At 44.9% G+C, this 20144-nt stretch overlaps 1 protein-coding gene across 2 annotated transcripts in view; it reads right to left on the reverse strand.

The window, feature by feature from the left end:
* ripor2 (RHO family interacting cell polarization regulator 2) overlaps nt 1-15988 on the reverse strand; it is a 47752-nt gene extending 31764 nt beyond the window's left edge. Inside the window, exon 1 of one of the 2 annotated variants that reach the window (XM_064348143.1) lies at nt 15753-15988. In XM_064348143.1, the coding sequence (XP_064204213.1) occupies nt 15753-15819 (67 nt within the window). In that variant the 5' untranslated portion in view covers nt 15820-15988. Of the gene's footprint in view, nt 1-8211; nt 8537-15752 lie in introns of those variants that run through there. The other variant, XM_064348144.1, reaches the window with a different exon arrangement.
* Between the last annotated feature and the right edge of the window lie 4156 nt (nt 15989-20144).

Below are 20144 nucleotides of genomic sequence, written 5' to 3' on the forward strand. Positions count from 1 at the left end.
TTTCACAGGCATAGATAGGCCTGTATCTTTACCCCATTGTAGAAAGCCAACACAAAGGCCTACAAATAGTGCCAGTCTTCTAGGATGCCAGTCGGAGTTGAGACAAAGACCACTTTCACTCTTTCAAAAACGTGCTGCCTTAGTCTGTTTAACAAGGCACAAGTGAGTAATGAGGGACAACAATAAACTCCGGAACACAGCCTTGAATTCTAATAAAATGCAACTGCGGCATCTTAAATGGTGCGAAATGAAGCAGCAGTTAGTTACACCATTTCTCTTCAGTAAATAGGCTAGGTGTAGCTGTAAAATTTCAATCAGCTTTGCTGAAGGGGAGCCACGTGCATTTACAAGGAACCCTTTGGTTCAAGGGTAAATTCAGCATGCGTTTACGAGACACTGCTAGCATGTTGTTTCTGTTGAAAAGCTCTTAATTTGTTTCTCTAACAAAGAAAACAAGCTCATTTGAAATCCTTGCATGGTTTTGTTAAACCATTTCAGGCTACCTAACCCTCAAGAAAAGCCCAGAATGCAATGCTCCACCTCGCCTGCTCTCTGTTGACTATAACAAATTACATTTGCAAACTGCATCGCTGTTGCTCATTCTTTGAAATCCATACTCAATAACTTACACACATAAACACAGACTCAAAATGCTTAGCTAAGCTGCAAACACTGTCTGTTCTTTGTACACTGAGATAATTTGTGTTTTGCTGCGTGTAATTAGTATTTATATCCATTTTAGCAATATGCTAGTCTTGCGTAAACAGCAGAGGGGACACAAGCCTCACAGTAGCCTACATTCTGGGGGATGGAATCAAAGATGGGAAAGCAGCTAACACTCACAACACTTTCAAGAAAAATCTACATTTGAATGAAAATTCATATTTCATATGGAGGTGAAAAAACTTTTAAAATCTTCATGTAGGGAGTTGCATAACATGCATCTATTCATCCATCAGAGAAGAAAATTGTCACACTGACAACTCAAAATTACATACTTCTGGAGGTCACTGTAGCCTTGAGCAAGGCACTTATCCAGAATTGCTTCACATGCAGCTGTATGAATGGACGCCATGTAAAAAAAAGAACATCATGTAACTTGCATAGTACCTACCAAATGAATAACAATGTATTCCCATTCCATCACTAACACAGTATAATCTATTGACCAATGAGATCCTTAATAACTGCGTACACCTTCTGATGAGGTTTTTCCACCCATTAGAGGTGTGCCTTGGGTTTCACTGGCCTACTTGAGAAGAACTTTATGACCACAAATTGGCTTCAAGAGCCTCCACCTAAAAGGGTGCGGGAGGTCTACTGGGGCCATAAATGGGGTCACGGAATGAGCATTCCACTCTACCCTCCAAACTCACAAAGTGCACGTAAGCCCCTGCCGTAATTTCAGGGGTGAGGAGACGTTCCCACACCCTACGGCTCACGGCACAGCCGTAAATAACGCGGCTGATGCTTCTGGAATTTGTTTCCCTGTTTCACGCCGCAAAAAAAGTGGGTCATTCAATCAGGTCTCATCGCCCTTCCAGGAAATTTAAACATTGTTTACTTGCGAGGAGAGCAATTAGCCTGCCTCACGGAATTATAGCAGAAAAATAACGAATGCAGCTTAACCGACAAGGCTACGTGACACGCCTCTCTCCAAAACGGGCACAGATGTCCGTATTACAGGGATGTGGCGAGCCACTGTGGATTTTCCTCATCTTCAGCCTCACGTGTGTCCACTGATATACTGAAAAACCATGTGAGCCTAGGCTCCCGGACCCAGAAGAATATTCTTTCAGCCAGCCTTAAGGGAAAGCCATAAATTTGACGATCCCTTCTATGACCCCTCCCCGTGTCAATTAAGGTAAACAATGAAGCAGTTGGCACTGCTTGTATCATAATATTCACGAAACCTAACAGAAATATTATGACACATTCGGGGTTCAATCGGGTGCCATGGGGCGTGGCCATGTCGGAGGACCCACAGGAAAGGAACGCTGGGAAGACCGCTGCCTGTCTGTTCCCGCTCTCTGTGTGGTGAGGCGCGGGTCACAAGCCCCGGATCACATGAGCGGAACACGAGGAGCGACCACAGCAAGCAAACACGAACTCCTAACTGGAGAATCTCCGCGGTGAAACAGCGCTTCTTCCACTTCAGACTCCACTGAGGGCAGGCATTTACACCAGACCAGACAGAAACAGTGCCTCTCTGATCAATCTGGAATTCACACCAGTACCACTTGTTTTGAGGCCTACGCAAAAATGTATCCGTAAATAGATACGCATAAATACTTCTCGAAGAGCTTCTGCTACTGGCGACGGGAAAAAACAACTACTATTGTGTACATTTACAAACCATGTCACATACTCTTCATGTTAATCAATCTGAAACACAAAAAGCATGTTCACGACCTGCGAGGTCATCCAGTATTGGAAGACTACTCATTACTCATTGTGGGATATGCAGTCCGCTTTCTGATCACTCTACACGTGTCATAAGGTTATGAGCGGGTGGGACCTCCCCATGCATGACGACACTACAACAAAACATCGACCTCAATGTGTCTGCGGTCGTTCTTCTCTGTCGAAACAGCGTGGCCTCTATCAACAACCACTCCCCTCACAGCAGCTCGCAGTTTAGCAGTGGCCAGCACTGGAGGAAACGCTTCTAAACTTTATCAAGCGAGGCAGAAATAGCCGGCTTAATCTAGTTTAGACGGACACAGCTTTTTAGTTCCGCTTCGAAGTTGGCGGTGTTGTTTCTGGGGGGGGGGTGAAAAAAGCAGATCCTACCATTTTAAAATGGACGCCGCTGACAATAGAGGCTTAAGCGGGGCGAAATCGCACGCAGACCCCAACGCAAATGGAAGTGATGCCCGTGTCGGTATCTTAGCATCGCGCACAATGCTGAGGGTCGATAATTACAGAACACGCTTTAAAGGAGTGTGGGAAAAAAGGGGGATATTCCTCTGCGAAGAGACACAAATGTCAAGGTTTCAAGAGCACCGGTAGACCTGGGCCTCCCTGTCTCTGGTATGCACCAGCATACTGAGAGACTTAATCATGAATGGCTGATCCGTTAAGAAAATTTCATTTCAAATCACCTGAGTGCGCAATGTGTTTTGATTTAAACAAACTTAAACAACATGGCTGTGCTTTTGTGATTCCGCGAATCTGGTATTTCTTCAGCTGGACAGACGAGCGAGGACACGTGAATTCTGGATGCAAACCAAGGCACTTTTCAGGGCCAGGGAATTATGTAACCACCTTTTCTCAGGATGTTTTTGCCATCAAGAGGGTGGGGGAGGGAGAAGGAGATGGGATGAACAGCCTCAATACATCTTAAATATCTCAATAACATCCTGAATACACGACAATATGTAAACAGGAACAGTGTACTCAGCACTAGCATCCCATGTTCCACATGGGCTTCAGCCACGCAACCGATCGAACCGAATGAACTTGCACCGGATTGAACCCCCTGCTCTGCACCGGCTCCACTCTTATCGCCCCATCCTCCGCACAGCTTTTGAAGTGCAGGAAATTAAGTGCATTAATTATTCATGGGGGGGGGGATGTGCGCTGGCAGCACACTGCAGAATGACAGGTAGGACGCTAATACGATGGCTGAGCCTCAGCCCCGATTCCCCCAGAATCAGCCTTGCGATCGTGACGCTTAGTTACGCCAGCTTCAGGAATATTCAGGCCCAAAAATAACACATTCACCATCTTAAAAAAATGGCTAATAGCATTATTGCCCTTGAATCATCACGTGCATTTATAAACCTCTTTGTCAAAAGAAAAAAGGTTGTTAAAAAAACCTCTTCAATAAACAATGTCTTATCAATATTAATACAAGGTATCGTGAGACTGCCGTGAAAATGAGCCGGCGTCACAGGTATCTGTTCTCATCCAGCAACGTAGCACGTTCCAGCAAATCACACCATGCGTGTGATGAACTTAAAATTCAACCAATCATTTTGAGCCCATCTTTAACCCTTAACACGCTGGACAACTTTGTTTGATGGTGAGACTGCGCCCCTATCCATGTGCGCCTGTCATCGTAAGGCTGTGCGTCAGGTTCCCTCGAGGACGGGCAAAACTGGCACTGGCACGCGTCTCTTTAGGGGGTACGCATGGCACCAAAGCAGCGTGTTCGAGCATCGTGGTTTTCCTCCGCAGACTCGGCTCACAAACACTCCCGCGTTTTTTAAAGCAGCCTTTTTTGTGCTCGCTCGTCGCCCAACAGAGTCAAAAGCCTCCTAACTAACCTTTTCAGTCTCCAGCTGTGGACTGCAATCAAGGGTCAAACAAACACCCAGCTTATCAGCTTAGCTGCTTTAAAAGCTACAACCAGTGTAATACAGGATGAAAGCCTATCGAGTTTGTGTGTGTGCGTATGTGTGTGTGTGTGTGTGTGCAAGCGTGTGCATGCCTGTGTGTGTGTGTGTGTGTATGTGTGGCTGACTGTGTCTGTGTGAGAGAGATAGAGACAGAGAGGTAAGCATTGAGAGATAGATAGTGATGATCCCAAATGGACTGATAATCAGGAGGATTATGGGAGAGCCCCTGCTGAACTGTTGAATACACTGTTCATCTGTTCAGAGGAAGAAACTGAGACACAGGGTCCCATTCCCATCCAGGACAGGGTGGTGCAGCGCCCCAGGCTGGACTAGCAGCCGCTCGCTCCGGCACCTGCCACCCAATCTTGTCAAAGAGCCCAAAAAACACACCATTCCCTTTCGGCACTAGACCATATGCACCACATCCACTCCACCACAACAAGAAATACACATTCATTACTCCGGCCTCAGCAACATGTCATTTTGTTTTTCTGAAAAACTAATTTAGCAATATCGTTTTATCGGATCTGGACTGCGGTTGGTAATTCGAATAAACCCCGATCGGTGGCAAACCACAATTAATACTGGATGAAAACATTATGCATGGACGGAAAATTAACTGTCACTGATTTAGGCTACTGAATGATGACGTGGGTGGAGTACTGCCACCGCTGTGATCAATGGAGCCGTAAAGCAGCCCAATTTTAAACAGTGATGAGCCCCCCCGCCCCGCCCCGCCCCGTCCCGTCCCGTCCACGCTCCTTCCCCGCCCCCACCGCACGTCGGAGTGAACCTAGGATGACCGCGCCAATTTAATTCAGCTCCTCGCAGACAAGTCTTGGCCGGCGGATTTCCGTCCGCCACGCACCCCGATCCGGACTCCGGCGCAGATGAGGATAGAAAGTCGCGGAACAGCCGGACCGGAGAATGTCAGGCATCCCCACCGCCTACACCGCCCCTGTCCCCCCATCCCAAAATACGAGCGTGCGGGTCGCGGCCAGGGTTGAGACGAGTTGAGACAGGAAGAGGAATGTCTCTCTGTCTAACCCTTCGCGGCTGACAAAAGAACGATGAATCACCGAGAGAATTACGGCATACACCCCAGAATAAAGCGTTTGAATTAAAATAAGCACTCGGACGCGGCTCTAGAGCTCAGGGTAAAATTACCGGTTCGTTTTCACCGTTAGGACTTCACGCATAGCATGTGCGTATATTACCATAAAATCATCGGTTTTGTCGTAAGCACATTCATAGACTTTATAAAAAATTGGCTAGATTTATTAGCCTGTTACAGTTAGAGGAAATGCTGAGCGCACATCATTTGAGATTAAACATGTTTTGGCTACCGAGGGTGTGTGACAAGTCGTGTTAGATTGCAATCAGCTGTCAAATCTTAAAGGACTGCCTTCAGTTATGCATCCTCAAAATAAACTCAAACCACACAAACGCTCTGGTATGCAAAGTGCACACACACACAGAGGGTTTTAACCGATACACTTCAGGACAAACCGTTCTGCGATACTGTCTGTCGGTGTTCTTTAAGAGGTGAAGTCATACACATCTCTGAGAGAGATGTGGTGTGATATGCTGGCAGGTTTCACAGAACATTATCATTCCTTTCCATTTAACCCCATCTCAAATCAAACCGTCTCTCTTCTACACTGTAACAGTAGTCTGTGTAGCAAGAAACTCATCAGCCAGGTGAGGTGGCCTTCAACTGAGGGAGTTTGCAATTGTGTAACACAAAACCGAAGTAGAGATCGATGCTTATCCTTCCATACAAATGACCCGTAAGGAATATTTCCCTAGTGCTACATCGAGCTGCATTGGGCCTGTAAAAAATATTGGGGAGTGGGGGGGGGGGGGGTGACATCATGCCATAACTGACCCTAGTCAAACTCCATTAGAGAAAGTCCGTGGGACACAAATACTGGCAGTCTAAATCCACTCCAGACTACAAGCATGATGTTCTCAATAAATTGATTAATTTAATATGCCTTTGAATGAAAAGTAAAGCCAATTAAAGGCACAACAGGTCTGCTCTGCCTCGGTGCTCTGTCACAGCCGCATTTTTCAAAACGCCAGACGACAGACACCCCCAGGGAACACTCTAGAAAAACAGCACTGACAAGGTGGCCAGACGGCTCCCAGACAGCCCTTCATCTGCACAGGCGGACATGTTGGTTTGGGAAACTGGGTAACCGGAACACTCGACGAAGGGAGCAAAGAGCGGGTTGGGACGCGGGGCGGCTGGCGGCCGGCGGATGGCGGGCCTCCCGAGGGCCCGGGGCGACGCCGCGAGCGTCTCCGTTCGGTAACACGAGGAGACAGAGGCGCGCTCGGGGCCGCTGGAGTCACAGAACCCCGTCAGGCAGCAGCGCGTCGGATCTACGCACAGACCTACTCTCCTCTGTTTACTACCGTTCACTACACAAAAACCGCTTTACCACCCGCAAAAGGAGGTCTGTGAATGCACAAAGCATTGTGTTTTTTCATAGATTTTTTGCTTCTTAAATGCCTTCCAACAAGACAAGAGTAGTTGTCCTTTTACACTGAAGGAACTGCATGGCAGTATAACGGCGCTGATTAGGTCAAATCAGTGTGGTACCACCTGTCTGGAGTCTTTGCTTCCCCTACCAAGCTAAGGTGTGAACTTTGAGATTTAAATTTTAAAATGTGGCTCTCTGAATAATAAATAATACAGCAGTATGTGTGTGAGGGAGGTGGCTTATATTACCTTTGGCTATAAACTGGAAGTTCTCATGATTGTTGGGGCTCAATCTGAATAGGATACACACTGTGCACAATGCATTCAGTTTCACATTATGTCAGTTTCGGTATCAAGGCAATGTCAGATTAATCAGAAAGCCATTATAATCAGTCACATTTCCATGGTCCACGTTCACTCATTCTGACTGAATATACCAAAACAAAAGAAAGATGACAGCTCAAACGAGCAAAGAGGCTGTGTCCATGCTGACCCCACCTTAACCTCAAAGCAGGCATGAAAGGGGCTGTTACCAGAACCATATAAAGTTTATCTGATGATGAAGCAGACCCTCTGGCCCCGCCCACATACCATTGACAGGCAGATACCAGGGGTCTGGTTCTTTTCACGAGAATTCACGCGATTCACCCCCACGCCCCCATACACCTGCGGCAAATCCCCTCGCAATTCCAAGCCAGTCCGTCACTACACCATTGTTTGATGTAAAATCCATCTGTTATCCCAATTTACGATGGCACCAATTTAAGTACTCCATGTGGCTTTTTGATGTGGAATAATTACTCGATCCGCGTCAGCACAAAAAAAGTGGTCAGACATTTCTGAGTGAGTGGCCACCGGGTGTGAACAACGACTTTCCGTAATTCAAACAACTTATTTTGCTAGCCAAGTAGGCTACCAACGTACATAGCGATCCTTGGTATATCAAGCAAGATATTGTTCTTCTGTGAAACAAAGCAATCAGTGAAATACATGCATCAAGCTAGCTATGTATCCCACGTGAAACCATTTTGAAAGTGTCTACTGAATTTAACGACAAAATACATTTTTATTTGTGCACACATGCACAGGCTTTATATTGGGCCAGCTCTTTATATTTTTACTGCATACGAAATTCATAGTTAATGACTGGGAAACACGATAAGCCTATTCTACTGTCCCACTAACAAAAACGTCTTCCAAAGAAAGACTATTACAGCAACCCACATGAAAGCATGACAACATCGTTTCAGCACTTTAACGATTTCTGTCCAGCGAATAAGTTGACCAACTCGATTTTTATAAGCGCGTTAGCATTTGCCGAGTTACATAAGCAGCTGCAACGTTAGAAAAAGCAAGTTATATGGAACAAACTCCACTCACCTCTAGGAAACTACTTCAGTTGAATCCGAAAGCCTGGTTACCTGCGTCTTTCCATCCATACGTTAAAACCACTTTCCTCCTTGCGCCGTGCGCGCCGTTTTTTGTTACAGCAATAGATTAACTGAAAGAAGGCATTCGACTGAGCGCTCCTGCAGATGCCGGCGGAAAACAGAATTCTTATTTGCTTCGTGGTTGTTCCAGATGTAGCCGCGCTTACAGTGCCTAACAAAAATCATGTGCATCTCAGTTTAGGTTCGTAGTACCCTTTGGAGCTGCGACGAACCAATAAACATCCAATGTTCATCCAGTGGGCGGGACATAATCCATACTTTCCACAACAGCAAGCGCTCGGGGAGCTGCTGTGGAGCAATAAGGTGTTCCAGGCGACAGGACTGTTCTGAAGTCCTATCTCCATGCGGTATTTACACAGCTGTCGACGCATTTATTTATTTCTACCGTTAGCCATGCCTCTATACCGTTACAATAGCCATGTTTGTTCTTTGTGCAAGCAGCCAAATTAAGCTTGAATAAATAGCAGGCTGTCTTATAAAGAGACACCATCTAATTCCACACAAAATTTGACAGTGTAGTAACCATTTAAAGAGCAATTAAAACTTTATGAAGAGTGAAGTTGTGAGGATGACAAGTCCAGGGGTACTGAGGAATTGTTGTACAATTAAAGGTACCACAAACATTTTGAGACACATGAATGGGAAAACAATACAGCACTACTATTCATGGTCCCACAGTAGGAGTTTTCGTCTGCCGTTGACTCCTCCCACCGTGAATGACAGTTCACTGCCTGCCAACTTGATTTCCCCCTTAACTGGACATGCACACTGCAGCTTGCAGATCTAATTCCGTTACTGTTGGGGGGGCGGCGGGGGGATGGCTGATTCTGGGCTGTCTGAACTTATCAGTCAGACCCATTCTTACTCCAGAGGAAAGGACCCATTCTTACTCCAGAGGAAAGGACAGCGTAACAAAGCACTTGCCAATACTTTTTTTATATTAACTCACTAATATATATATATATATATATATATATATATATATATATATATATATATATTAATTCACTTTAGAGAGACATTTTGTGACGAGAAAGACCTACTTTATGATGAAGGACATTAATGCAAAACCCTCACTGGGTCACCAAAGAGAGCAACCTGCTGATGTTGTTCAAGTGACTACCTTCAAATTGGCAGCGAGAGGATGGCGGTGAAAATCTGACCAGAAAGTGCAAGTCTCGCTAGTTTGCATATGCATATGTGCTGGAGTTCATTCCAGCAGATTAGCGAAGGCAGGCTCTCGCAGCGCAGCTCAGACACCTACACACATCTCCACTCAGCTGCTGCGGCTCCCGTCCTGTAATTACCCCCCCCCCCCCCCCGTCATCAACAACCCCCGACAGCCGGCTATATTTACTGGAGACAAACGGGCGGTCGCATCGGTTAAAGGAACGGCTCCGGATGTGCGCACATTTCTATAATTCGTGTCTACGAGCTATGTCGTAAAGCGTGAGAACTTAGGTTATTATTACACAGCGGTTATATTTTGTCAGATAACAGTTTATCAAGGCAAGCCTACAGGAAGCGTTCCAAAGGCACCGTGATTGGTCTGCACTTTAGAACACTCACCTCTTTCCTGTCTCTCTCTTCCGTAACCTGTTCCTGAGCCAGTGATCCCCTTTTTAGTGAAGTGTGGCATTTCACAGGCTCCCCAAACAACGATTGTCAGAGCAAGGGCACATTTCTAAACATCTCAATAAGAGCCCCCTTGGAGAGTTGTGACCACTCAAATGCAGTTGGACATCAATCTAAAGGCCATATGACGTATGTGGGGGTGAAAGGTCAAATGGAGTAAAAGGAAGGAGGCACAGCTGAAGACGGTGGGTGCAAATAGAGGACGTACCCTTTGAAAATCCCGAAAAGGCTTTCTCAGGTTTCTTAAGCTTGCCTGTGTTTGGAGAAGTTAAGGAGGGGGTCGTGTGGGGGGAGGAGCTGGACTGCGCACAGCTGATATTCGCATTAATCGCTCATACACTGTGGCTTCCGGGGAGTGGCGCACGCCCCCGTACCTTTCAGAAGGGCTTTGAAAAATGAGGCCTCCCCCATGAGAACATGTGTTTTCACTGGTGCCGTCGGCGAGACCTCAGTTTTCGAATGCGAGCCAATTGCAGGCTCCCAGACACACGTGGCGTGTCTGCTCGGTCTTAATGACGGGTTTGCTGCAGGTAGCTCCCGCCCCCGAGCGCAGCTGTGTGAGGGCTGCAACAGGCTCGGCGCTCCAGGTGTTTCGCGTTACCTCAACCCCTCGCCGGCGCGGGATATCGAGGCCAGGCCGTCGCCGCGCTTGCCAGGCTGACCGGTTCTGCATTTCTGAGAAGGTACATTGGGTGGGCCCTGTTCTAACCTTCCTCTTAAACTTGCCATTGTAAAAAGAAAATTGGCTCACACACACGTAAATCTTTGCTTGTTTACAATATATGAGCTAAAGTGGGTCAAATGGATGCAAGAGTCGTGCAGCAGAAAGACAAAACATACCGTGAACGAATCCATGGGCAAATACTGTGCTGTTTCCCCTCAGGGCAACAGAACACGATGGGCAAGTTCTTAAGACTTCACTGAAGCTTCCTGTTCTATTTTGGCAGAAGTTAAAGAGGAGCTCCAGAGCACTGTTATTTGTCAAAATCCCCAGGAAGCTCCGAAACGGAATTAAAGATGACCTGATTTTCTCCTGTTATTCAGTATTTCCTCATCTGGCACTCTATGAATTAAACACACTATCATGTTGCTGCTTGAATGTTCAGTAGGGTTTCATTATCTGTAATGTAATGTCGGTAACACTTTAGAATTATTTTTTGTTATACACTGAACCAACTGAAGTGAGCGGTGCTGGATCCTAGCGCCAGATGCTGTTTTTGCAGAACATAAAGCTTTTCTTACCCACAGCTGACAGAAACCCAGACAGCACGCTTCATCGATTCAACGGTAATAAACTGAAAACTCTGAGCAACCGCTGCATGAGGCAATAACATTTAAGAGCCGCCTCAAATCTACAGTCCACGATATCATTGTGAATACTACACCATCAAACTAAAGCCTGTAAATAAATCCTCTCCACAGCCTTTTTCCTTATTTCCTCCATAAATCATTCCCTACGGTCGTTGGCTGAAATGCGGGTATGATTGGGTCTGCTAGTCACCCTGGAGAGGATAGTGTTTCCCAGGATCAAGCGCAAGACAAGTCCGGACTAGAAAAGCGAGGATAAATGGATTTGTGAAACCGGATGCTTGCTTTTTGCATCTCACTGTGGCCACAGCTCCTTTTGTCCTTGATGGGTCTCATCGGCCTTGTATGCAAGCACCAGTGCTAGAGAAAACCCTGAAATATAGTTGGATTTTTGACTGCCCAGGAACTTCTTATTTTAGCTCAGACCTCACCTGGGATCGATGACTGAGGCAAAGTGGTATCTTCTTTCGCCGTTTCACAGGTTGTTCATGTCGAGACCAGTGCCTCACAGGAAGTGTCATCTGCTTGTCCTCTCACAGAGAGCAGGGAGGACGTTACGGCTGACGTTTTGTATAAGTGAAGCTGCCAGGTATGAGGGCTTTTACAAAATTCCTTCTTGCTGCAGTAATACTCTGGGTTTCTGGGCAGAGATGGCCCACTTTTTGCGTAATAGTTTATTTAAGTGCCCCACTAGGACTCATTCAGGGCTCTAAAGTGACCAGGAGTGTTTTTATTCCGCTCTTGTGTCAAACTTCAGTCCGCCATTTTTAGGACTTTCAAGGACTTTTCGTTTTCTCTGGGTCTTGCAAACAGCCTTGTGCTAGGCAGGTTTTAAATAACTTATGAGGCCCACGCTAATGTTAGTCAAAGGAATCCATTGTGTCTGGTCACAATGCAGCTGTTTTGTGGTACCCTTCTTGTTTATTTGCATTAGGTCTCCAGAAAATAAAAATGAATCCATTGTGAATGCTTTGTGAATCAAAAGGTTAACTCATCTTGACTTCTCATAACGCTTCAGGGCACCAGCTAAAGGCTTGATTTCCATGCTAAATTTTTATTTCGTTTTCTTTCTTGGAGCTTTTTATAGATTTTTAATTTTAGGTTTCTGAGTTAAAGCATCGCAAGACACATTGTATCTACTCAATTAAAGCATCACAAGACATGTTATATCTACTCAATTAAAAAATGTATAAGCTGCTAAGTAGTGGACTTAATTACATCATAAGCTTTTTGATGAATCAAACAATAAAAATGAGGTTCAGTACACCTATTTTTCTGTCTCTATCTCATCAATCATCACTGGGCACCTCACGTCGTTACCTAGAGATGGAGGATCAGTAAATAGGATCAGGGTTGGCAGTCACAGAACGATTAGGTCTTAGGGCCTAATATCCAAACTGCATATCCAAATCCCACAGGGGAAGCGATTACTGTATCCATAACCCCACAGCTTGTGTCTGAAAACATCTGTAATATACAGGAATGAAACACGACTTGGGCTAATGAACCTACGTAGGACCAGTGTAGTACAGAGTAGTACATCAAAAGGGAATATTTGGCTCAAGACACTTCCTTTGCACGTGCAAAGAACGGCTTCTCCTAGCAAGAAAAAAAACCCTACCACTGGGCAGTGACCTGGATTATGAAGAAGGCGAAAAAAAGGCTTCATCTGTTCGCCATGCACTTCACCTCCAGCGCATTGACATTTGGTGCCACCCGCGTAAAATGCAGCCGCAGTCATAATTCATAGCTTCATCAATGCAGGACAGCATGTACTAAGTGGGTCAGTGTGCCAACGGAACAGCTTTCCCACATCATTGTGAAATTCACGTATCGAGTTCTGTTTCGCGTTTAATCTTTTTTTATTGGAATGGTATCTCCAAATAGATTTTGGTTGATGGAACGCTCTATAGAAGGGTCTGCAGCCTTGGTCCTGGAGAACCATAGGCTCTTCTGGTTTTTCTTTACTCCGCGATCAATTAATCAATTACAGCAGTTGATTCCAGTTAACTCATTTTATGTGGTTACTTGGGTCTGAATTGGGTGCTGATTTAAAGGTGAAAAAAAAGAACCAGCTGAGCTTGTGGCTCTCCAGGACCAGGGTTGCAGACCCTTGCTGCAATAAAAGAAGCTTTGAAGAGAACCTTTAGTCAAAAAAATAATGAATACAACCGCATGTAGTATGTAAGGTGACGTATTCATATGGTAAGTCTATCAATTTCGGTCCCAAAATGCCTGAAATTCATGTTCTGTAGGAATAGGCCATTGATGATCACTGGTTTTTATCACATGCCACTACACCACCTCGTACGTGGAGGCAGGTTCCAGCTGGGGTTGGGTGGGGTGGGTGTGTTTGTAGCCTCACTTGCCAGGCTCTAGGTGAACATACATCTGTGTTACGTTTCAGTGCTGCTGTCTGTTCCCCCTGCAGACAAGCACAACCTGCTTTACACCTGCCTTACTCAAAAATGGGGGGGGGGGGCTGATAAAAAATCCTCATGTTTTCTTTTTTGGTGAAGAAAATACTATTAGTAATAATATTGAATTATTTGTGCAATATTAGTATATGAAAGTGAACGCCAGTGTTTGCTTGGATGCACTATGCAAAGATAGTGTATATGTTCTCAGGGAGGCTGAGCCACACCCAGTTCTGTAAATGGAGAAGTAGAATGCAGAGTGATGTCATAATCCCTGGTTCCCCAGTGGGGTTTCACTGTGGGCAATCTCTGTCAGCATTTATCACTATGCACCCAAGAGCTATCTGTCATCTGCTGCATTCATCTCAATGCTCCCCACAACTGTGTGTCAGCTTCAAGCATTTGTCACCATGCACCCCAGAGCCCCCCATTCCTGCCACTCCCACAGCTCATTCAGATAAGCAGGGAGGTTCAGGGCTCTTGTAATTCACAGCAGTCACCGTCCAGAATAGCTGTGTGGCAGGGATTCCACAGCCTTTTCACGGTCTCTATGTACAATCTGCTTTTTGGCTGCTTAGTCTCTGTAGCTGACAAGCTAACCGAAAAGCCACACTATACACAGTGCAACAAAAGGGAAGTCCACAAACACAAACCGCTTTGAGTCGGTTGTATACGCATCTTGTGCAGAAAACATTTAGATGGCCTGCAGGAGCACGGATCTGAAGTTATCTGATGGCCCACCCCGTGATCTGCGCTTCCCCTAAAGCCCATCCAAGCAGCATGGGGATCGGTGCCAGTCCTACTGAGGTAACCCAGATGCAATGAAAAGATGCTAGAGATCTGTGCCAGGTTTGAGACATGAAGGCAGGCAGGCATACGGATACCAACTGACTGTGTTAGAGGCAAGGAACAGAATATGAAATAATTATCTTGTTCAATTTTTTTGGTGGGTATTCTAATACTGTGCCCACAAGATATATATAAATATACGTGTATATATATATATATATATATATATATATATATATATATATATATATATATTATATATATATGTAGAATGTTCTATACACGTATGTAAAATATGCAATGCATGCCTCTTGGTCCTGTTTACGTGCAACTTGTTCTCAGGAAAGAAGGATCCTAGACTTCATGTTTCCTAGAGCCATCTATAAGTGGAATATGGATAGTTGTTGCCCTTTGCAGTTTTCTGCTGTATTATAACACAATTTATTATTATTATTAAGAAACGCTATTTTTGGCTATTGTGTACTTGATGTACCATTCCAAAAACAAAAGTAGAGGTTCAATGCATAATTCTGCTCGGACTAGCGATGGTCACACAGCTGCATTTCAAATAGGTCACAGGTGAGAGCTGGAGGAATCAATACACCATTAAGACCTACTGGACACGCCAGATATGTTTCCTTAGCCAGTACGTTCATTGCATTGATTAGCATATTATATTTTTGAGCACTGTGTCTTTTATTTAGCTTGCGTTTGCACATTTCCAAATGGAGAATGTCTGCCGCTAAATTGTTCCTGGGTGAATTGCCAGCACTTAAGCACAATTATTAGATGCAAAAAGTCAAAATATTATTAATATTTAACCTGATATTATGCTTTTAGGGAGAACATTGACCTAACACAATCTAAACAGAATCTCAAAGCACAGTCTAGGTTGTAATACAGTTGCAGTGTTACCAAAACAAGGCTGAAAAACAGACTAATTTATTGAGAGATTTTAATTATACCCTGTTGATATCAAGCATGGTTTGATAAAGGTACAAAGTCACAGAAATTGCTGTGTGTAACCTATTGAAATTGCAGTATTTAAAACATCTAAAAAGTAGTCTACATTATTTCTTAATAAATTTGAAAAAACTAAAAACTACACTTGATAATTTCTACCAGGCATAGTAACATAATTCACCCCACATAATTCACACAAGTGTTTGTGTATCCTGTCAAGCAGGTGGCTGAATTTCTCATGTGTTGCTCACCAAACCTGGCTCTTTCATGGCCATGTGAGCTACGCCCTGACTGAGACACCCCTGCGGCACCGTTTCGCGAGTGCGGCCCCTTCCCATGAACCCTGCACCGCCGTTACCTTCCAGGAAGACGTCGTTCTCCTCGTGCATCGCGGCATCTAGGTCACCCTCGGTGATGTCAGCCATGACGGCCGCTCTCTCCTCCTGGAGAGGCAGTTCCTCGGCGAGCTGTTCTGCCGCTAAATCGGATCAGCAGTGGCCGAGCCCCCGGGGCAGTCGCCTTGGCTGGCAGCGCGAGTCCAGGGCTGAGAGGCGCAAAACGTCTCCTCGTTTCGGAGGGACGAATGCGCAAGAGCTTTTAATCCGGGCCCTCCCCTGCGTTTCGTCAACACTGCGGTTTCGTAATCTCTGGTCTGAGGGGGCAGGAAGACCTGTTCTGCTGTCTGAAACGGCTCAGAACGCCAGCTAATAGCATGAACAATCAGCGGGGAATGGATGGCAGGCATAGGACCAGCCATTTTGGCTCGCTGGGAATTATGGGAGTGTTCTTCAATAGGCAAAGACACTTTATATCCAAATCCCTCATCTTCTTGCAGGGACATTTTAATGAGGCTCAGGTCCTTTTGTGCTTGCCATTCATGGTTTACAGTTACAATTAACTCAACAACATTAGTTTCTTGTAGATAATGATAAGAAAATATCAAAGACTTGTAAACTCAGTGACAACATAGGTCTGGTGCTTTAGAAAACCATCACATCACTGTTTCCTCTCTATGAGTTCTGACTTAGCTGCTGGCTTTAACTGATAGAAGCGGTAATTGGCATCTTCACCACTATGAGACAGAATCGGTTCATCAAGACTGTAGAGGTCTTTTCAGTACAAGCCTATCTAGTGCCACAGGCTCAGTGATATGATCATCACTACAGAGACACTCTGAGAGTCAATGCCTCAACATAATAACTAGGAGGAACGGAATTCATTTAAATTGTGCATTCCCCTCTGAGCTTAATATGAAAGGAGATGTCTCTGCCAAACTCAGTGGATCCAACAAAGGAGCTCGTTTATAAAATTGAAAGGTAAAGAAAGACATTTCTCGACAGCTAAATCACAAACCGATGCAGATAAACCCATTAAGGCTACAGTGCTTTAGCGACTGATCGGTACACATACCTGGCTGAGAGCCACATCTGCAAAGCCTGATATTCCTCTGTCAAGCAGCAGTACAATTAAATTTAATCTCTTGGAATATTTAATAGACAGCACAATGGGACATGAAGTCCAGAACTCAAAATTTTGAAGTGTTTCTGACCAGCACTCGACTTCATATCCCATCAATCTCTATCCGAAAGCTTGCGTGGTTTTACAAATTTAATTCTGTGCCGGACAACACAGTATTGCTCTGTGTTATATAAGGTTGCACAGGGCAGCTTGAGGACTGAGGGATGCTACACAAGGTGCTGCTGGAGTAGGGGTTAATATGAAACACTGCTACAGTACCCCCCAACGTGGTAGCAAAATAGCTTTGCTCCATTCAGATAGAAGCAATAAAAATGTCTATGACAGAAGTTATCAGTCTACGCAAATGGACAGTGCCCTCAAGCAGAACTGTGTCATGTATTACATCACACACTACTCCAACAATGCATGGGGAAACTGGCACACGCAAAGTGTGTATATGGACTCATCACATTCAACCTAACAGAACAGCCTGCCTTGGCTACTTCCTGCTACGATGAAATGTTCTGTTTGTGTGGAGACCGGCCCTGACTGTGGGCCGCCACAGAAGAGAGCTTCACCTCGGCAGTGAGTAGTGAAGGAAGCACAGGAAAACCAGAGACCGAGCTGAAAAAGGAAGTGGTGCGTTAGCAGCAGCTCGGACTTCAGAAGAAAAAGCATGGTTCCTCTGTGCCGTTGATCTCAAAGAAAGCGAAAGCAGAAAGAAGAAGGCTAGTCAACTCCAGTGACACCATCATTTTTGAGATGGGTTTCCATAAACACAACAATCACTGAGCCAGATAAGTCTGTGTGTGCTCACAAGGCCATTCTGACAGATATTCGTCTGATGGCTCTACAGACTGGAGTTGGTACTGTCCCAGTTATTCTGAACAGCCAAACCCTACATTATTGTGTGGATCATAACATATGCTGTTCTTTGCTGAACTGGCCAGCTGAACTGGCTATAGTCTTCACTGATCTGTGGTTAATAATTAGCTGTATACTTTCACCCTAACGTATTTCCTAAAGTACACTACAGAAATGTACATATGTGGCATCTGTATGTGCAATGCATTCATTTATCAAGAACACCAATCAGATATAATGGGGAAGTTGATTAAGAGGGTTGCTGCAACACAGACAAAAAATCCATCCTGTGTGCCCCATATCTGACATCCACAGCCCAAGAGCTTCCACTTCAGCCCTTGGCTGGTATGATAACAGAAGTCTAGTTTTGGAAAACATAGACCAAAAGTAATACTGAAACATTTCTTAGGATGAGAATGATGTGCTTTTTGCTGGATGTATTTAAACCGTGGTTTTCCATGGCTGAAACATCAAACTTGACACTACACACAAGAATAAAAATGGAATAAACTTAATTGTGCGTTGCATCACACCAGCATGCACAAGAATAGCAGAGCCCAGCAAAAACTCTAAAACTAGATGCCAATATCACGCGTGCGTACTAGATGCCAGGTCTGAACATACCATGACATGGAAGATATCTTTAAGTTAAAACCACGTTATGTTTCAAAGTAAACTGGTAAGACGTTGCCTCTTCTTCACTCTGAAGATTTGCCTCCGCAAACAGTGTTTGCCCCACACCACACGCCCAACATCTTTCTGCCGGACACATCCTACGCCCCAAAATCATCTGTACCCCATATGCCACCACTGCTTGTGCATTTAGGACAATGCTGAACGTAAACGGTTCGCGTTATAACCACCGCTTGGTTGAAACAGCGGGCAGGTGTCACCTCAGAGGGGTAACTCTTCCTTCAAACAGCCAAATTAAACAAACATCAAATGAAGACTGTGCATCCTCCAGACACTCCTTTTGTACCCAGTTCTGCTAAAAAACAAAAGGCCAATGTCCCAGTGTGGCACAGTGAAAATTGCCCACAACAATAACAATAAGCAAGGGTCATGTTTTTCCCATCACATGCATTCAAAAGTGTTAACAGGATCCACTGTTACTGAAGACACATGGGATTGTACATATTCATTCTCTCTCCCTCTCTCTCTCTCTCTCTCACACACACACACACACACACACTATCACCATCACCACTCTGTTCCTTTCTCACAATGGACTATTTTAAGGACTTGAACAATGAGTCTCTTCGCCTTGCAAAGTAATTGATGGTTAATAGAACACACATTATGGTAAAAACTGAATGGGATGCTTCTGTTTACAATAATGCAGAAGGGTTTGCAGATTTCATTTTGGGGCTGTGGTGTTATACTGTGTGTCTTCACAGCAAGCATGTAGCCTGTTAAATATTACAGGAATACATTCAATTGAACTTACAAATGCCATTTGCAAAATTCAAAAGGTTTTAATTTTAGAACAGAAATTGAAGAATGTTCGCCTACCCTATTTCCATGCATAACAGACTTAAAGGCTTAAATGCTTGCTGCTTCTTGCACAGGTCCCCCTTGAAAGAGATGACAATCTAAATGAGGCTCTATCATGGTTAAATAAATGGTCAATAAAACAAATCGATCAACCAGTCTGCTTTATTATTGTTAAACTGATTTGTAGGATTGTAACAACCGCATTTACTGAGAAAAACTATTGATTCTCTTTGGCAGTTTGCACAATAAAACAACAACAACAACAAAACCATTCAAAATGGAGGGAAGCAAGGACAGGTGATTACGAAGGAAGGGGCTGCCTGAGGTAGAGAGGGCAGAACTGCAGAGAGGGGAATGGGTGTCCGTGGCTTTGCCCGCTGGGTGGAAAACGCAACAGGTGGGTCGCCCCCCAGCAGAGAAGCCCAAGAGCGTGCGCTGGTCTCGCCCTGTCACAGTGGCGCTCTGTGCTCTTTTAGTGCAGACAATGAGGGATAATTGTGAAGTGGCGCTGGGTTTCCATGGGAACAATAATGAGGGCAGCGCTGTAAAGCCCACTCTGGCTCTGATTCATCTGCCTTTATGGTCCGGTGAAGAATTCACTAGCCGCGCATTCAGCCTCGACTTCTCCAACGCTGTGGATAAACGTCTCCCATAATCCGCCCAGTCTACACGCGGGAAAAGATTACTGAGGCGCATTGAGGCTCCACTTTGTTCATCCGAAGTGAGACTTTGCTGAAATAACGAATCATTCAGAATGGCGGTTTAATCTAATTTTATTTCTTGTCGGTATTTAGCTGAAGACGCAGAACGCGGCACGGCAGTTGTTTGCAGCAAAGTGAACTGAGCTGGAGGGCTCTGGAACCGAATGCCGCTCGCTTGGCTCATCGAGCTGTAATTGAAATTCATTTTTGCGCTGCATATAGCAGCGTGACAA

Source organism: Anguilla rostrata, chromosome 8 (genome assembly GCF_018555375.3).
Source record: "Anguilla rostrata isolate EN2019 chromosome 8, ASM1855537v3, whole genome shotgun sequence".
NCBI classification, from domain to species: domain Eukaryota; kingdom Metazoa; phylum Chordata; class Actinopteri; order Anguilliformes; family Anguillidae; genus Anguilla; species Anguilla rostrata.